Source organism: Erpetoichthys calabaricus, chromosome 5 (assembly GCF_900747795.2).
Source record: "Erpetoichthys calabaricus chromosome 5, fErpCal1.3, whole genome shotgun sequence".
NCBI classification, from domain to species: Eukaryota; Metazoa; Chordata; class Cladistia; order Polypteriformes; family Polypteridae; genus Erpetoichthys; species Erpetoichthys calabaricus.
This window is the reverse complement of record NC_041398.2, coordinates 83,667,388-83,686,519: the sequence shown is the minus strand read 5'-3', so window position 1 is coordinate 83,686,519 and position 19,132 is coordinate 83,667,388. Positions and strand designations below refer to the sequence as shown.

The 19,132-nt window shown below is 38.1% G+C and overlaps 1 protein-coding gene across 1 annotated transcript in view; it reads left to right on the top strand.

Annotated features, from left to right (window-relative positions):
* The window catches only part of lrpap1 (low density lipoprotein receptor-related protein associated protein 1), a 47,881-nt gene extending 29,071 nt beyond the window's left edge, over nt 1–18,810 (top strand). The window contains exons 5-8 of the mRNA XM_028801725.2: nt 9,703–9,858; nt 9,954–10,036; nt 15,685–15,861; nt 18,115–18,810. Coding sequence (XP_028657558.2) covers nt 9,703–9,858; nt 9,954–10,036; nt 15,685–15,861; nt 18,115–18,183 — 485 coding nt within the window. The 3' untranslated portion in view covers nt 18,184–18,810. The remainder of the gene's footprint in view (nt 1–9,702; nt 9,859–9,953; nt 10,037–15,684; nt 15,862–18,114) is intronic.
* The last annotated feature ends 322 nt before the right edge of the window (nt 18,811–19,132 follow it).

Sequence of the window (19,132 nt, the reverse complement as noted above, 5' to 3'; positions counted from 1 at the left end):
AATGACTGACTTGGTAGATGACACCAAACACCTTCCATTTGATCGGTTCACTCTGACTGAGTGACTATGACCGACTTATTATGCTGACAGACTAATTGAATGAACCAGTATACCCCTACTGATATGGATAACGATTCCAAGTTTGTTCATGAACTGCAGGCAAGAGACTCGGAGTACAGTACATTGAATTAGTTCACAGAAAGGCAGTTTGTGTACTGAACAGAGGAACGAACTACTGAACTAATTCACCAAAAGAATTGGTTCATGTACTGAAATGAGGAATGAACTGCAGATAAGAGATTGACAGTACGCTGAATCTCAGTTCAGTTCACTGATGTCATGTATGAGAGATTGCATCAGAAACGATGAAGAAAATTGCGGTAGATTAATCCAAAACTGACCTCAATTTTATTACATCCTAAAAGATGTAAGCACTCACATTTTGTTTTTCTTGACATCTAGGCTATAAAAATGTTTTATTATTATGTGTGAGTTATTTATTTTGTTGCTTGCTTTTTATATTGTTTATAATGTTTGGTAGTTAAAGTTGGGTAGTTGTTACAGATTTGTAGATTTAAACTATAATATAGCTTGTTGTGAACGAATCAGTGATTCAAAGATTCAGATCGTTTTGGTGAATCGAATCACAAAAAAGAATGACTTTGCACATTACTACTGCGAATGTCAATCTCCAAGCTGCTTTTTTGCTGCCCCCTGTCCTGCCCCGTTGGACAGTTTAGCACATATATAGATTTAATGCCTTTGTGGTTGGTAGAATCATGGTTTGCCTTGGGATTCTTCTGGGTTACAAAAAGTGTGCCATCACGGAAAAATGGTTGGAAAACGCTGCTCTACTTAAACCTTTGCCTCTGGTACACAAAAAAAGATCTTGCTTACAAACTGACACCATGCATTACTTGGATGGTTATGCTACGTTGTTTGCATAAATTAGCGAAGATACTGCAAACTTGAATCATAGCTAGAGATAATCATTACACTTCTGTTTCATAGAATTTTGTCATTATATTGGGGCTGGCAGGCTGGTGAGTTAAATACAAGCATACTAGAGACTTATTTTGGCTTTCGTGCCTCTCACATATGACATTGATTCAGTCTTCTTATGGAAATATGAAATAAAAATTATGCCCTCTCTTTTGTTTTTCAACTTCACAACTTTTCTCTAGCATTACACCAGGGCTGCCATAAGCCCCCCTCCCCACCCCCTTGCACTTATCTCAGTATGTGTAAATCAAGAAAATGAACACCAGAGCTACGTATTGACGTGTGGCGTTATCATCGTGAACTGTGTAATAATACAAAATATTAAACCTTTAAATGAGGTAGTATATAAATATGGTACTGGACGTGTATGTAATTCTTTAGGTACACACTTATTTATATTAATGATTTGTAATGGTTAAAAAAAATCCATGAAAATGCTGTCCTGACCAAAGCACTTTTCAATACTTAAGTCATACATGTCCTTAGTTTTGGATTTTATTAAGGTATCCTTGAAGGTGTGCACATTATTAAAGTAGTGTATAGGAATTGTTTTCACAGTTTGGGTATTCACATGTTATTTACATGCTGTTTTTAGCTACACAACTTTTTACTTTTTTCGCTACATGGCTAGAGGTTCTCGTTTTATTTCTAAATTAAAAGTATGGGATTCCCTGTTACTGAATGCATGAATCCAGTCTGCTCTCCTCCTGCATCCATCTGATTTGTTATTTACATGAAAACCCTTCCTGTTTTAGCCATTGAGAAACATTTTATATTATGAACTTGTGAGCTTTAGTTCTTCAAAGTGAATGTATTTGATGAGTTACAGCTTTTGTTTCACATTTGAACTTTGTCTTTTTTGTTCAGTTGCAAGTTATTTCAGGAGGTTAATAAATAATTTATAAAACTAAATACAACTTCATTTAACAGACTTGGTAGCTGAGGTAAATGGTGGAATGCCTTGATTATGAAAACACTAGGGGGCTCCGCCCCTGCTCACTTCGCTCGCCAACCCCTGGTGTTGGGAAATTACAAAGAGCGTGATGTATGAATGAGATATAGCATAGTGTGAAGGTGTAGATGACGCAGATAGAAAACAAACAATAAAGTGTTTACACTGTGCCAAAGGTTTATTGGAAAATTTCTTTGTAAACAACATTAGTAGTAAAGATGGTGTCTTGTCCGTGAATGAGTTTTCTTTGGCATGGAGCATTTATGACCTTAACTTTAACGTCAGATGAACGTCGAACTTGTGAGAAGGCCACATAAAGTTGTCCATGTACAAAAACGGGCTCAGATAGGTAGATGCCAACCTTGTCTATGGGTTGTCCTTGTGATTTGTTGATGGTTATGGCAAAGGCAGGTTTAATGGGGAATTGTTTCCGTTTTAAGTGTAAAAGGTAATTCCAGGTCAGAACTTGTAAGGTTAATTCTAGGAATTAGAACAGTATTGTTAGCATGTGATCCTGTAAGAACTGTTGCTTGAATAACATTGTGTGTCATGGTGTTGACGACTAAACGTGTACCATTGCATAAACCCTGTTTAGTGTTAAGGTTTCTTAATAGCATGATTATTGTTCCGTTTTTAAGGCTAAGACTGTGTTGTGGTAATCCGGCTGGGTTAATAGTGTTCAAATATTCTAAGGGGAAATTAAGATGGTCATTGTCGTCATCAGAGTCAACTTTGTCAGAGCTTAGAAAGAGGTGTGACTCTCCAGGAACTAATGAAATGCCCTGGTTATTAATGTGATCAACAGTAATATTTTTTGGACATAATATAGTTCGTTGTGTTAAAAGAGGTATTTGGTCTAATGAGACCGCTGTTCCAAATATCTCCGTAAGTAAGTCGTCGCAGATAAAGGGTTGAGGAATTGTAATAATATCTGGGTGAAGTCCATATGTATTGGTGAGTGTACAATGTCCTAGTTGTAATAACCAATTGTTATATTCGGGATCTGGACATCGCATGTTTTGTACCAAGTGTATCTTTTGAAAGCAATGCCAATTGTCCGCGTAACATTTTTTGTTCCGCGTTTTTCGAAGCGCGTTGTAGGCGCCGACGTGAATTTTTTTTTTTGATGCGGGTTCGTGTTTGTGGTCCCGTTACTCGAGCCGTCTAGTTTTGTACCCGTGATCGTGAATTGATGACTTGTTTGATCTTTATCGTTAGGAATATGGATAAGTAATAAGGAGGATCGAACTCACTGTTAATATGCGGACTGTTCATTTCTTCGTATTATCACCAATCAGGTCTCGCGCCTGTATATGTATTGTAGTTCGGTCTCTTGTTGTTTATGTATGACGTCGTTGCGTATTTTAAGGTGGACTGAACAATAGCTGAGCGCATGGCATGTGGAGCAATAGCTAAGCACTGTCTAAAATCTACTCCTAATAAAAGTACCTTTCCTGCAAAGGGAATATTATTATTCATCAACGTTTGTAGAAGTTTATCAATGGTGTTGAGTAAGTGAGTGGATGCCATTGTACATTCATCTATAATTAATAGTGTGGCAAGACGGATGTCACGTGCATTGTTACTGTTCATTTTTTTAGTGGATACTGATGTTTCTGTGATTGGGACCGGTATTTTGAATAAGGAGTGACATGTGTTTTTGGAGCCGAGACATTTTTTCTTCCGCGGTTTCAGAAGCGCGTTGTAGGTGCCGACGTGATTTGTGCATATTTGCGTTCTTGATTTGTTTCAGGGTGCACTGTTCCAATGCGATGTAATATTTGTCAACATAAAGCAGTATGGGCCATTGCCTTTTGGTGAACTGATATTTACTCCAGTAGATGCAAAATCAAATGAACTATTGTAGGATGTAATGCAGTTCATAAAGTTTTTACTTTCAGGTACTTCGTTAGTTAGAAGCTTCTGTAGATATGCACGATATGAATGTAAAGGAGGCAGTGTAATTTGACCCTTTTGACAACAACGTGTAAATTCATTACTTGTATTGCCATTTGTTTCTTCAGGGAAGTTAAGTGAATGACAATGATTGCAAATGACATTCATTAATCCCAATGAATTTTCATGAATAGTGGACTTATTATTGAACGCGTTGTCAGCTAACTGGCGCAATCGTTTAGCAGGTGTCTGTCGTTGATGTCCTTGACGTGTATCTTTTGCTTGTGCCGTTTGAGAGGCGCATCGTTTTATGTGCAGGATTTGGGACGTGCTATTCTGGAGCTGTAATCGATTTGCCTGTGGTGTGTGAGAAGCCCGTTGCAGTTTACGGCGTTCATTGTTTGTATTGAGCCTTGCCCGTTTTTGTATGTTTGTTAGTGTGGTCGTGGGTCTGAATCGTCCTTTTTTGTGTACGTTTCGCATGCTATGTCCGTAGTCTGTCCCGTTTCGTGTCCAGTGGGCTTTGTGTGGCGCTCGCGGCTGGGGGCTGTTGCCTGAGTTTTTATTTGTGTTAGTGGAGGGGGTGTTTGTGTGTCGTGGGGCTGAATCGTCCTTTTTGTGTGCGAACCGTTTCATGTGCTATGTGGCGCCTGCGTGTGACTCCTTTGTTTTTGGTGTTCTAGGGGCGCGTGGCCTCATTTCTTATTTCAGTTACTGGAGGGGGGTTTTGGGTGTCGTGGTTCTCAATCCCCTTCTTTGTGTGTGTTCCGTTTCGTGTGCAATCTCTTCGTGCGTTTACGTTGCATTCCATCCGGCCTGTTTCCGTTGCTTGGTGTTGGGGGATGGGGGGTTTGTGGGGCGCCTGCGCAGTACGTCTTTTGCGTCCACGGCCCATGGTCGGATGTCCCTGCGTCCATCCGGTTTACCATTCTCAGTTAGTAATATGGATATGGATAATTTCAGTTTCAGAAATGCTGAACATTTCCTTTAAAGAATAATTGCCAATAAAACTGTCCTTTAATTAAACACATTTTTATTAGCCTAATTTATAGTATTATATATATTTTATATATAATATAAAATATATTTTATATATATATATATATATACAGTGCATCCGGAAAGTATTCACAGCGCATCACTTTTTCCACATTTTGTTATGTTACAGGCTTACTCCAAAATGTATTAAATTCATTTTTTTCCTCAGAATTCTACACACAACACCCCATAATGACAACGTGAAAAAAGTTTACTTGAGGTTTTTGCAAATTTATTAAAAATAAAAAAACTGAGAAATCACATGTACATAAGTATTCACAGCCTTTGCTCAATACTTTGTCGATGCACCTTTGGCAGCAATTACAGCCTCATGTCTTGTTGAAAATGATGCCACAAGCTTGGCACACCTATCCTTGGCCAGTTTTGCCCATTCCTCTTTGCAGCACCTCTCAAGTTCCATCAGATTGGATGGGAAGCGTCGGTGCACAGCCATTTTAAGATCTCTCCAGAGATGTTCAATTGGATTCAAGTCAGGGCTCTGGCTGGGCCACTCAAGGACATTCACAGAGTTGTCCCGAAGCCACTCCTTTGATATCTTGGCTGTGTGCTTAGGGTCGTTGTCCTGCTGAAAGATGAACCGTCGCCCCAGTCTGAGGTCAAGAGTGCTCTGGAGCAGGTTTTCATCCAGGATGTCTGTGTACATTGCTGCAGACATCTTTCCCTTTATCCTGACTAGTCTCCCAGTAACTGCCGCTGAAAAACATCCCCACAGCATGATGCTGCCACCACTATGCTTCACTGTAGGGATGGTATTGGCCTGGTGATGAGCGGTGCCAGGTTTCCTCCAAACGTGACGCCTGGCATTCACACCAAAGAGTTCAATCTTTGTCTCATCAGACCAGAGAATTTTCTTTCTCATGGTCTGAGAGTCCTTCAGGTGCCTTTTGGCAAACTCCAGGCGGGCTGCCATGTGCCTTTTACTAAGAAGTGGCTTCCGTCTGGCCACACTACCATACAGGCCTGATTGGTGGATTGCTGCAGAGATGGTTGTCCTTCTGGAAGGTTCTCCTCTCTTCACAGAGGACCTCTGGAGCTCTGACAGAGTGACCATCGGGTTCTTGGTCACCTCCCTAAGGCCCTTCTCCCCCGATCGCTCAGTTTAGATGGCTGGCCAGCTCTAGGAAGAGTCCTAGTGGTTTTGAACTTCTTCCACTTATGGATGATGGAGGCCACTGTGCTCATTGGGACCTTCAAAGCAGCAGAAATTTTTCTGTAACCTTCCCCAGATTTGTGCCTCGAGACAATCCTGTCTCGGAGGTCTACAGACAATTCCTTTGACCTCGTGCTTGGTTTGTGCTCTGACATGAACTGTCAACTGTGTGACCTTATATAGACAGGTGTGTGCCTTTCCAAATCATGTCCAACCAACTGAATTTACCACAGGTGGACTCCAATTAAGCTGCAGAAACATCTCAAGGATGATCGGGGGAAACAGGATGCACCTGAGCTCAATTTTAAGTTTCATGGCAAAGGCTGTGAATACTTATGTACATGTGCTTTCGCAGTTTTTTTATTTTTAATAAATTTGCAAAAACCTCAAGTAAACGTTTTTCACGTTGTCATTATGGGGTGTTGTGTGTAGAATTCTGAGGAAAAAAATGAATTTAATCCATTTTGGAATAAGGCCGTAACATAACAAAATGTGGAAAAAGTGATGCGCTGTGAATACTTTTCGGATGCACTGTATATACACACATATATATACATACAGTATACTTGCTCTAAGCAGCTGTTGGGAAGTAGAGTTTAAAAGCACATTACTTGCTTGCTTTGAGAAAGCCAAGTGCAAAGAAAGTGTCAATATCTCCGAGCTGATGCTTAGCCCCTTGAGCAGTGCTGGGATAATTCAAAAAGACAAAGTAAACCTACCAGAGAAAATTTATAGATGGACTGATTCCTTTTAGAAGAGAGAATACTGAGGGGAAAATATGTGAAAAACCAAGTAAGAGAAATGCAGGGCTAAAAATATATATATATATGTGAAAATTATATTGTGTTCCAGCTGATGGACTGAATTCGGAACTGTCCGCTTATTTTACACTACACTCTTAAGTAGCCTTTGTTCTTGTAGTATACTGATACTGCATCTGAGACAGAAAATGTCATAACAATTTGCAATATGTGTGCCTGTAATGCTTGAATTTTGAAGATGTTGATTCACTTGATAAAATACATACACATATATTGAAGAACTGCTTTATTAATTCTAAGCTCTACATCAGAATCAAATGTTTACTGTTTTTGATATTCATCTGATGTGCTCTACCAATCTGGCACATTATATTCTAGCCCTGTGATTATGGTTTATTCATCCTTTGTGACTGAGCAGGCTGGCTGCTATGTCCACAATGCCCTTATGATGATTATTATTTTATACATTGATTTGCTGCATCAAGATCCTTTGATTTGTGAGCAGGAGCTTTGAGAATGGGAAGAACTCATATAAATAAAATGCATTATTATTAGCTTGTGAAAATTTACAGAATCTATCATTTCCAGAGACAAGTCACACTTATATAAATTATAGCCCCAGCTTTATAGATCCACGTTTGCTTTGTATTTATTTATTTTGTAGATTGGCTGTAGGTATTTTCATCTGAAAAGTGTGAATCTGTCATTTCTAAACATATGCAACATTTGCCAGTGTGCTGTGTCTGAGAGTGGGATCAATCTTTATTGATATCCATAACCCTATATGCCAGCCAGCACATTTATCATCAGCTTTATATATTATAAATCAGCTTGATTATATAAACAAGTATCCAGTATATAGCAGACATTCTGAACTTTTGGATGACCTGCAGTAAGCCACTGTAACAGTGACATATTATTCGTACGGATCTCGTATCCTGAAACCTTTTGTATTTTGATTGATTGCTGTTATCAGCCATTCAATTTTTGTATTTTGTATTTTTTTTTTTTTGTTTTACAAAATATTAAAAAAAAAATACAAAATAATTGGAAAATCAAGAAGTTTCAGCCGTCCAAATGCAGGCAGACAAAGGACTCCTAAGCCAGTTTGAATTTTGTGGCTATGTGGGCACCATGCTTAATTTACAGTGCGTTTTCCTTTAGAGTGATTTTTGTTTTGTAGGTGATGTCTTTGTAGTTTGGTACAAAATCGGTTCACAAATGTTTACAATAATAGCAGATACCAAGATGCTTTAAGTCAGGAAGAGCAGAAAGTATTTCCTTGGCAATGGCTGCAAACTAAAATGCAGGTGATATGTAAGTTAATTGTATGTTAGTTTATTTGTCTTTATCCGTTTACTTTTTTTCCATTTCAATGTATTTTTCATTTTATTTCTGTGAATGAAGAATGTGAACTGCTGTGCTTTGTGGCTCTTCCAGTCATAGGAGTGGGCTCTGGCATCTTATTCTGCTTGGTGAGTCACAAATGGAATGGTGATCTGCTGTGCTGAGTGATGTTAGACAGGCATACAATATTTTATATAAATATCTTTGTGTTCTAATCTTACAGAAAACTATAGAAAGTGCGTGTATTTTATGTATACTGGCAAATAAAGGCAGTGCAGAATCACTACATTTTTCTGAGTTCTCAAAGATGTTTATAGTTTTTTTTTTTTTTTTTTATTCTTTCTGACTGAATTGTTTTTACAGTGAAAATGTGAATGTTTATTTATATTTCTCTATATTATCTCGTTGCACACTATTTTCCTTGTTATTTTATGGTTATGTCAGTATTGCCTTAGTGTATTGAAAGTGTATTGAATCAGAGGACGTAGAGCACTTGATGATGGTGTTGTCAGTGATTTCTTTATAACTAAGTGCATAGATATATCCTGCAAAATATACCACTGCATTTTTGTAGCTTAGGTTAGAAATGTTAAATATATTTATGGGTTTTTTGCGTCCCCCCCTCCTTCTTTATTTTTATTGATGATATAGTTGATAACGAACATGTGGCCCTTTCAGAATAAAACTGATTTTTAAAAAATGTTTAAATGTGTGGAAGTAATTTGTCACCAATAGGCTATGTTACTGTGTTACATTTAATAAACTTGCATTAACTTTGGTTGATGACAGGAGTGCATTGTAGATAAAAGTAAAAAAAAAATGTATATCATGATGGTTTGCCAAACCAACACCTTTGCAATGACAAGTTTAGCCTGATTTTCAGAACTTTTCCCCTGCTGAGGGTCAGAGTTGTATCAAATGGTAGCCCAAATGCCCCAGACAGTGAGGTGCATGGACAGTGCAGTCATAAGCGCCATAGACTAAATTATTGTATTATATTATGTTGTTATAGTGAAATTACTATTGAGAATTATGAAGGCTGCAACTATTAATCAAGTACCTGGATAAAAAAATCTGATAACAGGTGTGCTTTTTAAAAGAATTTATTGAAAAGGTAAACCAGAGAATGTTTCCATTTGTTGATGATTTTATTTATTGATTCTCAAAACAAATACATTTTAATATTTGTCAAACAGTAAATCACAGGTAAATTACAAAAACAATGTATTCTCAATTTAGTGCAGTTTTATAGTTTCTTTTTTTAATAGCTTTTTACATTTATTCTACCAAAGTATTGTTGTTGATGCTTGCACTTATCACATTACCACATGTTGCTGAGTAATTCATATGCTGGTTGTGTGCCACATTAAAAACAAATAATTGGTACTTAAATGCTATGCAGTCGGATGATTGTCCAGATAATTACTAAATTTGTCTATTGCTAATTGTTAAACCGCCTAATTTGTAGCTCTCAGTTTGTATCTGATGCATGGATTTCTTTAAGAGATCTGTTGTTTTTTTTTCTTGTTATGTAGAAATTCACAAGAATGTTATCAGCCCTTCGGAGATGGAAATTAAAGAACATGTTTTGCATGAGAAGCATGCTGATCTTAAAGAAAAGCTCCGAAACATTAACCAAGGCTTTGAACGGTTACGCAGATTGAGTCATCAAGGTTATGGTCAAGATAGTGGTAGGTGGTCTCCTTTCCCCAAGCATCATTTTTTAATTCCATTTTTATTGGTGTTTTTTGCCATTTAAGATTAAGATTTCTTTTGTTATTTTCAGAGTTTAAAGAACCAAGAGTACTAGAGCTTTGGGATATGGCAAAAATGGCAAACTTCTCAGAGGATGAGCTTGAATCATTTAAAGTGAGTTGAATTCCTTGTTCTGTTAATAGTTTTTGTTAAAGCACAGATTTAAGTCCTTTCAGCTTTACTTTCAGTAATATTTGAGATGGGTAACCTTGTTCTGACAGCTAGTTTTAAAGTTAAATGCCCCATCATAAAACATACAAAGCAGAGGTTATATTTAAATACCAAAAGACCCAGAGAGAATTTAAATCCATACAAAAAAAAAAAAATCTTGTATCCTTTAAGTCTTTGCAGGTGTGTAATGTTTAAAACTTGTCGCCAGAGTTGTCTTGTGGCCTTTCTGGCTTGCCATGCAGTGCTGAATCTCCTCGGCACCATTTAAATATAGCACTGGTACACATTTTGCCTCTTGCATTGAAGCCCATGCATGATGTCTGAGGCAGCCCCTTTCCCCTGCTGCTGTCCTAGTAAGCTGTCATGGAAATTCTGTTTATTCCCATGCAAGTCAAAACCACAGAATCATTCATTCCTGATAAAATTTTGTGCGATTTCTTGTCCTTTGCCATTTAATGAGAAATCTGGCCTACCTGGATATAGAATTATAATTTCTACTAGATTCTTATTATTCTTGTTATAGCAAAAGCACATTTTTAAAGACATTCTCTAGTGTACATTTACTATGCTGTCATACAGAATATCTGGTGAAGTCTTTCCCCGACAAAGACACAAAATGCTCTTGCAATATTTGTAAACCCCATTTGCATTTCTTTGAGTGATAATATTTTTGCAACGACATCATTGTTTTTTTCAAAAGCATTTAATTCACAAATTCAGTGTGGTGTTTTTTAGGGTATGCTGAATAGGAAAAAAATTAATAGACAAAGTACTGGCACATGTGCATAAGAGCAAGTGAAACAAAAAGGTAATTTTTTAGTAAGTAAAATAACTAAAAGCCGGTCTTAAAATGACTGACTGGGTTCTAAGTTAAAAAACTTAAGAGGCAGTAGAGTCAAGATTTTTTTTACATGGTAGTATTTTTGGTCTTAATTGCATAGGTTATAATATATCTGTTGACCAAGTGTTAAGTATTTTCCAGTCAATAAAGGAGTATAAATATAGCAGACAATTCTGAAATTAAAAAAAATCTGCAATGAGACAAAAAAGGTACACATTTTAAAATGTTCTTTAAAATTGTTTCAGAGATCAACAAGAAATGTCCCACACTAATTCCTAATAAAACCACATCATAGGCTCTTCCCATAACCTTCTTAGTGCTAGACCTGAGTGTTACTTGGGCTGCCAAAACCGTGCTAAAAGCGTTACTCCTGAGCGTCACTCAGGCAACTGTACAGATGCGTCTTGACTTAGAACCGAGAATCACTCTGGCATTAAAAGTGCTGTCATTCTGTGGAGAAATTGTCTGATTGCAGGCTTTCACTAATTAAGAAATATCTGCACTTTACCAACAATGAAGACTTTCATAGGAATATCCCTCCAGCAGCCAAAATGAAGAAAATTTGGGAGATATAACAGGCGATTGTAGTAAAATTCCGGAGCGTTTACATTCCAGACTGTGATGTCAGCATTGATGAAAGTCTCGTGGCTTATAAGGGCAGACTGTCATGGATACGGTCCATTGCGTCAAAAAGAGCAAGATTTGACATGAAGCTTTACAAGATTTGTGACTCTAAAACATGATACATTTGGAATTCGGTTCTGTACACAGGGAAAGGGACAATCAGTACGGCATTGCTATATCATCAATGCTGACTTTGATAGATGCTCTGCTGGATCAAGGTTACTGTGTAAGCACGCACAATTTTTATACTTCACAGAGCTATTTGCATATGAACAGTGCGTCCCAAATGTCTTGGCTGGCCTGAAGACTTTGGCGGAGCTAAATTACAGCGAGGTGCGCTAGTAGCTTGGCAAAAGGGTAAAGTGCTTGTGCTGAAATGGAAAGACAAAGATGTTTGTCTTCTTAGCACTGTGCATAAAGCAGCTATGGTCACTGTACAGGCAAAAGGCAACAAGCAGGTTACAAAGCCTTGTGCCGTGGAAGCACTGTTGTAAGTCGCTCTGGATAAGAGCGTCTGCTAAATGATGTAAATGTAATGTAAATGTGGTCGACTACAACAGTACGATGGGCAGCATAAATCACGTGGATCAACGACTGACTTTCTATCCTGTTATGCAGAGGCAACAAAAGAAATAATACAAAAGGATATTTTGTCATCTGATAGAACAGTACATTTGGAATGCATTCATCTTATACAAACAAAAATCTGGCCAAACTGCATCTCATGCAAACTTTATGCACCTACTTATAGAATAAATCATTGTCACACATTCACCGTCCACACTACTGCTAAAGAGACGCGGTCTAGCACATCGTGGACCAATCCGGAGTGTCTTACTGGTAAACATTTTATTGATTATGTCCAACAGAAAAAAAAAAACAGAATCCAACTTGTACCTGTGCAGTGTGCTGTTCAAAATCTGATAAATCTGGAAGGAAATTCCGAAAAGAAACTCATTACTGTCCCGGCGTTGGATTGTGTTTTTCACCGTGCTTTAAGATTTACCACACAAAGGACTCATTTAAAATTTTATACTGTTTTGGCATCATTAGCAGTATTATTGTTACTGTTATTATTGGATTTCATATTATTTTTATTCAGCATTACTATTATTTGTAACATTATTATGCTTTTGAGATTTAATAACAAAAAAATGCAATGCTTTTTACATATTTGTTTTGTAATAAAGTGCAGTGCTAAGGAGGTTCATTGATATCCGTGTCCTTGTTCATATCCTAAGGATCATGCAACACAAGATAAATACAAGTGTTAATGGAAATAATGTCAGGGCAGCAAACAGTAGTGAGTTACAACTTGAACTTTTGTATTGTCAGGCAGCACAGTTGCTTGGAGTTTCTCTGGGTGTTGCATCCTTGCACATAACAACAAGGTAAATACAATTCAGCAACACAATGTACAATACCTGACCCCATCTCAACATTATATACAGTAGTATTGAAAAATATATTGCATAAAACACACATATATAAAACAATATTACTAGCCAGTAATATATCAAGTAAATCCTTATGAACAGAGAAAATAAAAAAAAAATAAATAAAACAATTTAGATTGGATGACGGAGTCTAGAAGTCAGGAAAAGATAGTGGCAAATCAGAGACTGTGTTTTAACCATAATGATTGCAGTAAGAAAGAATCTGTTTATGCGTTTTAATAGTTTTGCTTTTAGTGGCTGGTAATGTTTCCTTAATGGTAATAACTAAAAGAGATGGTTGCTCGGGTGAGTGTAGTCTATGATTGCATTTCCAGCACATTTTCTGACCTGTGATGTACAGTATACAAGACCTCAGTGGAGTCCAGTTTCAGGCCTGCAGTCTTTTCTGCTGAGTAACACGCTGTAGTTTGTTTTGAGTAAGGATTGCCATACCATACTCTTAGGAGGAAAGTCATGGTGCTTTCTAATGACCGCTCTATAAAACTTGTACCAGCACTGATTAATAATAATAATAATTCATTACATTTATATAGCGCTTTTCTCAGAAATCAAAGCGCTATCCACACAGGGAGGAACCGGGAAGCGAACCCACAATCTTCCACGGTCTCCTTACTGCAAAGCAGCAGCACTACCACTGCGCCACCTGTGAGGACAACTTCAGTTTTTGGGGGTGAGGGGGGGGGGACATCCACTGCCATGCTTTTTTGATTAGAGCAGTTATGTTTTCATCCCAACTCAGATTGTGAGTGATTGTTGTGCCAAGAAATTTAAATTATTCCACACTGCTGACAGTGACACCATTTACAACTAAGGGTGTAGGAGGCGAGCAGTGTCTCCTTAAAATACACAATCCTGTCCAACTTTTTCTGGGAATTCAAGTTAAGGTTGTTGAGGGTGCACTAAATGGCCAGCCGATTCCCCTCCCTCTGATATGGTACCTCATCCCTGTCTTTGAACTGACCAATCAGAGTAATGTCATCAACAAAGAACAGTTTTAACAGATGGGTCCTCCTTCTTGTTAGAAAGTCGGAGATCCAGAGACATGTGGCATAGTTCACATTGATACTGAGAAGTTTGATATGAAGAAGCTTTGGTATTGTGTATTAAAATGTAGAACTGAAATCCACAAATAAGATCCTGGCATAAGTAGCTGGAGAGGAAAGTTCACTGCATCTTCAAATGACCAGTTGGCACGATAAGCAAACTATGCTGGATCAAGGAGAGTATGTGTGACATATATGATATGCTTAAGAATCTGACATTCAGATGTTTACAGAAGCGTATGTGGAAGACTGTAAACCTTTTGAAAGATTGGGCCCAAAGTTGACCTTTTTTGGTATAGAAGTATACACGTAGTGCAGGTGATTGCAGTGGCCCTACTTTTTATTTCTTTTTTAACATTTGCCCAAACTTTAATTTCCTGTGTGAAATCAGACTTATTAGTACATTTACATCAATCCATTGTTTCAGAACACCTGTGAAGTGCTGTTTTCAAAGTATCTTACAGGACTACTAACACTCTCTTATTGCGTGTCCTGTGAAAAAATCCAGAACCAGAATATTAAATGGATCTGCCGTGTTACTGATGGACAGCATTACATTTGTTAGTGTACCTTTAAACTACATGACAAGTGTGCTTTCACTATGTTTGTCATATTTTACAGGTTATACTAATGAAGATTAGCTTGGTTTCAAAAAAGCAAATGAATTACATAAATTTAGCATGTGTTTATTCATATTTAGCAATAGAGTATGTAGTTTTGCCCACCCTGCTGACTAGTTTAATCGCAGAGCTTTGAAGCAGTAACTGCATTTTAACTGAGTATTAACAAATAAAGCAACTTATTTCATTGCCAGTGTACGCCAAAGAGGCACTTCATCTGAAACTTACCTTGGTTTTTACTTGCTACAATGGTTGTTAGCACTGCCAGTGCTAAAATGGAAATCTATAGATGTACACGATGCAATCAGACAAACGAATGTGCCTTTTTTTAGGGTCTTTGTATGACAGTTTTAAAAAGCGATTCATCTCACCATTGTCTCTCCTCTTGCAACTTTGAGACCCTACAAATTTAAAACTATAATTGTTTACATTATAGTGATTCTGAACTAACGTAGTAATGGGCTAAAAGTGCCAATAATGGAAGCCTGTGTCTGTGTGTATTTGGTTTTTTTTCCCCTTCTATCCAACAATTGTGCTCTGAACACAAAGCATTTGTTTTTCTTTTCAGTACGGGTTGATGTAGTACTGTATCATCACCTTCAGCCCCGAGCCATTTTTGCGAACAAGTAGTCGGCTAAATAAATAGGCATCTATAGCCCCGTGTTTTTAACTTGCGTCCCAAAATAACACATAGAAAAGAGCAATTGAAATTTATCAGCAATTCTGAACTCCAGTCTAACAACATGACTGGAGTACTACATGCCAACTAACCTGTAAAGCACCCGTTAATTAGCCAGTTGGCACACAAGCACATGAAGGAAATTAAAAGACTGAGTGCAGGGGTGCACTATCCCATGAAACTTTTTAAGACTCTTAACAATATTAAAATGGAGCAATCATCATGGTATTTCAACAGATTTCTTAATGCTGCCTAAGTGTACTTTTCAGATATTTGTAAATTTTTGTCTCTGTAAAAAACTATAATTTAGTGTGATTTTCTTGTTAGGAAGAGCTAAAACACTTTGAAGCCAAAGTAGAGAAACATCAGCATTACCAAGAGCAGCTAGATCTATCACACCAGAAACTCAAACATGTTGAAGCTCTAGGAGACAAGGAGCACATGGTGAGAAATAAAGAGAAGTATACCATGTTGGCTGAGAAGACCAGAGAAATGGGCTACAAGGTCAGTATGTCATCTTCTCATCTAGTAATATGTGGTTATGGTCTACTGCTTGAAATAACCTGCAGGTAATAAGCAAACAAATGTTGTTTATGAAAATGAATGTGATGTCAAAAATGAGGGGTTCACCTAATCAAACTACCAGGAGGGTAAAGAACTTTTCTGTTCGCAGAATTCATGACCTCCTTTAGATTTGTACATCTATTTCATTGTCTCACGCCTTGATTTTAGAATGGATTTTACTTTTTTGCATCAGTAACATAACATTATGAAACCTACTTGACTCCAGCTCATGTTTACGGTGGGGCTAGAGCCTATCGTGGTAGTGTCATATGAAAGACAGGAGCCAGCCCTGGACAGGTCTCCTTTCAATCCCATGGCACACACACAGGGTCCATTCGGGATTGCTAATCAATGAGGAAGCAGTGCAGACTCCACACTGCCAGTGACCATTTGTGCGATTTGACCGTAGGACGCTTGATCTGTGTGGCAGTTGAGATAATCACGGTGCTGACCATGGAGAGAAGTGATAAAGAGATTTAACCATTTTAAAAATGCTAGACTGAATTTCTATACTGGTGGCTGCCAGAACTCCAGACTAAAAAGCTGTTTATTTAGTGTTGACTTCTATAAGGGGGAACAAGTCTTCTGTTTATTTTAGTTTGTAACTTTTTAAAAGATAAGATACTAATTACTATTGCTTCACATCATCTCCAGATATTTGGATTTGTATCCCAGATTATGTTCTCCATATTTGCAAGAGTGTTGTCTGCCTACTCTACTTTCTTCAAAGACAGGCGCTGTGAGGTTAATGGCCACCTATAAATTGACCCTAAATCTGTGATTCTGTGATGGCCTGGAGTTAGGTGTCAGGTTGGTTCCCACCTTAAACTTGGCGCTGCCAGAATAGTCTGTGATGGGTTCAACTTTGTTGATAAACTGCCCTTCAATTACTGAAAAGTGGAAATGATCTCGCTCATTGGTTTTTTGACTGAAATACACACGTCAGCCTGTCATCCTGCCTGTTGTCAATTACATTTTCCAAGATGGCACTCCTTGAAAAGTGAGTGCACACTATAATGAGGATGTTTTGAGTGCCCCAGTATTATTGTGTGCCTTTTTAGTGCCTTTGTACTTTTGATAACTTCATTTCATCCATATATCTGTCGGCTTTTAATGATCTGTACAGCTTTACCATTTGTGGAAGCTGGCCTGGACACAGACAGGCAGACATGTTTAAATCACCCACAACACGTTTATTGTACAACTATTATTTACACAGGTGCACACACAACCCCAAAACTTCTCCAAAGTCCAGGCCTCTTGCCAATGCCTCTTTCTCTGGTCCGCCTCCACTCCTCTCGAGCTCTGTCTCTCGTCCTCCCGACTCCAGCCCTCGAATGGAGGGAGGCGGCCCCTTTTATCTCCACCCGGACGTGCTCCAGGTGCCTCCCGATTAGCTTCCATCGGCACTCCCCAGTGTGGCGGAAGTACCAGCTGCGCACCTGGAAGCACTCCGGGTGTCCCTGGTCTTCTTCCCCCCAGCACTTCCAGGTTTGGCGGAAGTGCTGGGGGCCAGGGCTCTTCAGGCATCCGGGCGCCCCCTGGCGGTGACCACAGGCCCCATATCATCCAAGGCGGCTGCACCCTCATGGTCTGGAGGAGGTGTAGTCCCTCTTCCGGTCCTCCTGGGTGTCTAATTAATTAATTAGCTGTGCATGTCACTCTTAAAGACACCTTTTACTCAAGGGTTTTACTGGGTCCAGTTTGCTCTGTACATTTAAAATTGGTCAGTACACTCGTATCCAATCTAATACATTTTCAATGTGCATTTTCACTTAATTGTTCAAAAACTGAATGGAAAATTTCAAATGCCTCCTCTCACCATCAGTTAACTGCAAGTATCACTACTGTCTGGGGCATTTCCTACACAGTTGCCTTTTCAGTCGTGTCAGCATGCAGCCTCTGCATGAAGTACAGGTCAGCTTTCCAGCGTGCCTAATTTTGGATTCTTGACACACACAGTCTGACTTGATCAAAGGAAAAGCATAAAGTGTGTCTTCTGCGCTGTGTTTTTTGTTTTGCCTGTCGTACAAGTTGAGGTGGTAGGACAAATCCTGCAAAAAGCTCCTGTGACTGGCCAAATGCATCACACACCACCACGGCTTCATCCCTGTGTCTATCTTGAGTGTCCTTGTTCTCTGATTCCTCAGTCGTTTGTTGCAATGATTATTCATTTTCTTTTTCCCTCCCCAGATGAAGAAGCATCTTCAAGATTTAACAAGCAGGATTACAAAGGGTGGACTTCAACACAATGAGCTTTAGAGAGAAATGTATGGGCCTTTAAAATACTCTGAACTCTGAGGCTTAACATGGTGCCCTATGTGAGTTCACACAAAGGAAAATTTCAATGAATTGTGTTTGTTCTAAGCTTCACAATCACATTTAAGTGAAGGTTTTATCTAGTACAGAGTTTCCCTTTTCTACTGTGATTAATATTAAAATTTATATTACACACTGCATGCAGAGTTGTCGTACAGTGCGCCGTCATTTGCATATTTTCTGATGTGGAGTCATCCAAACAGTGGGCTTCAGATTAGTCAGACCACCACTTGTGGAGTAGTGAAGCATAAAACGGCACACCAGTTGTGTAAAAATGTGAAGTCGCACTCATTCTTGTTTCCATTGTAAGCCAACATTTTGTCTTTTGTGTAAATGAGTGTATTGTTTAAAATTGCACTTTTTTAAACAATTGTTGTACATATTTGTAGTTTACAGTTGCATTTAAGATGAATTCTAATCAAACACATTCCTGTATTTTCCTTATTACCATAATAGTTGTGGAAAGTAATTAAAAATCTTTTTTCAAATACAGATACTTCCAGCAAAAGTAAATGCTAGAAAATAGCATTGTTTAATAAAACTGAACTCCAATAAAAAAATTTTTACTTACTATAGTTTTCTTTTTTCTATAGATATTCAGTGTTTAGAAGAGATAACTGTTGTTATTTGTTAGAGCAATAATAAGCAGTAAAGTGTTATTCTTTAACAAAAGGTAAAACCAGGATTGCGTGACTTTGTAGATTTCTGTATACAGTAGAACTCTTACACTGCATCCTTACATTTCAGGTGTTCTGTGCTGAGTGGAGTGCCAGTCTTCTGTCTGGTTGTATTATATCTTCAAAGTCTGTAACTATAAAAAACTCAAACACACCTTATAGGATATTTGCATTACAAATTTATATTATCAAGTAGGATAATGCATTTCTGCCCT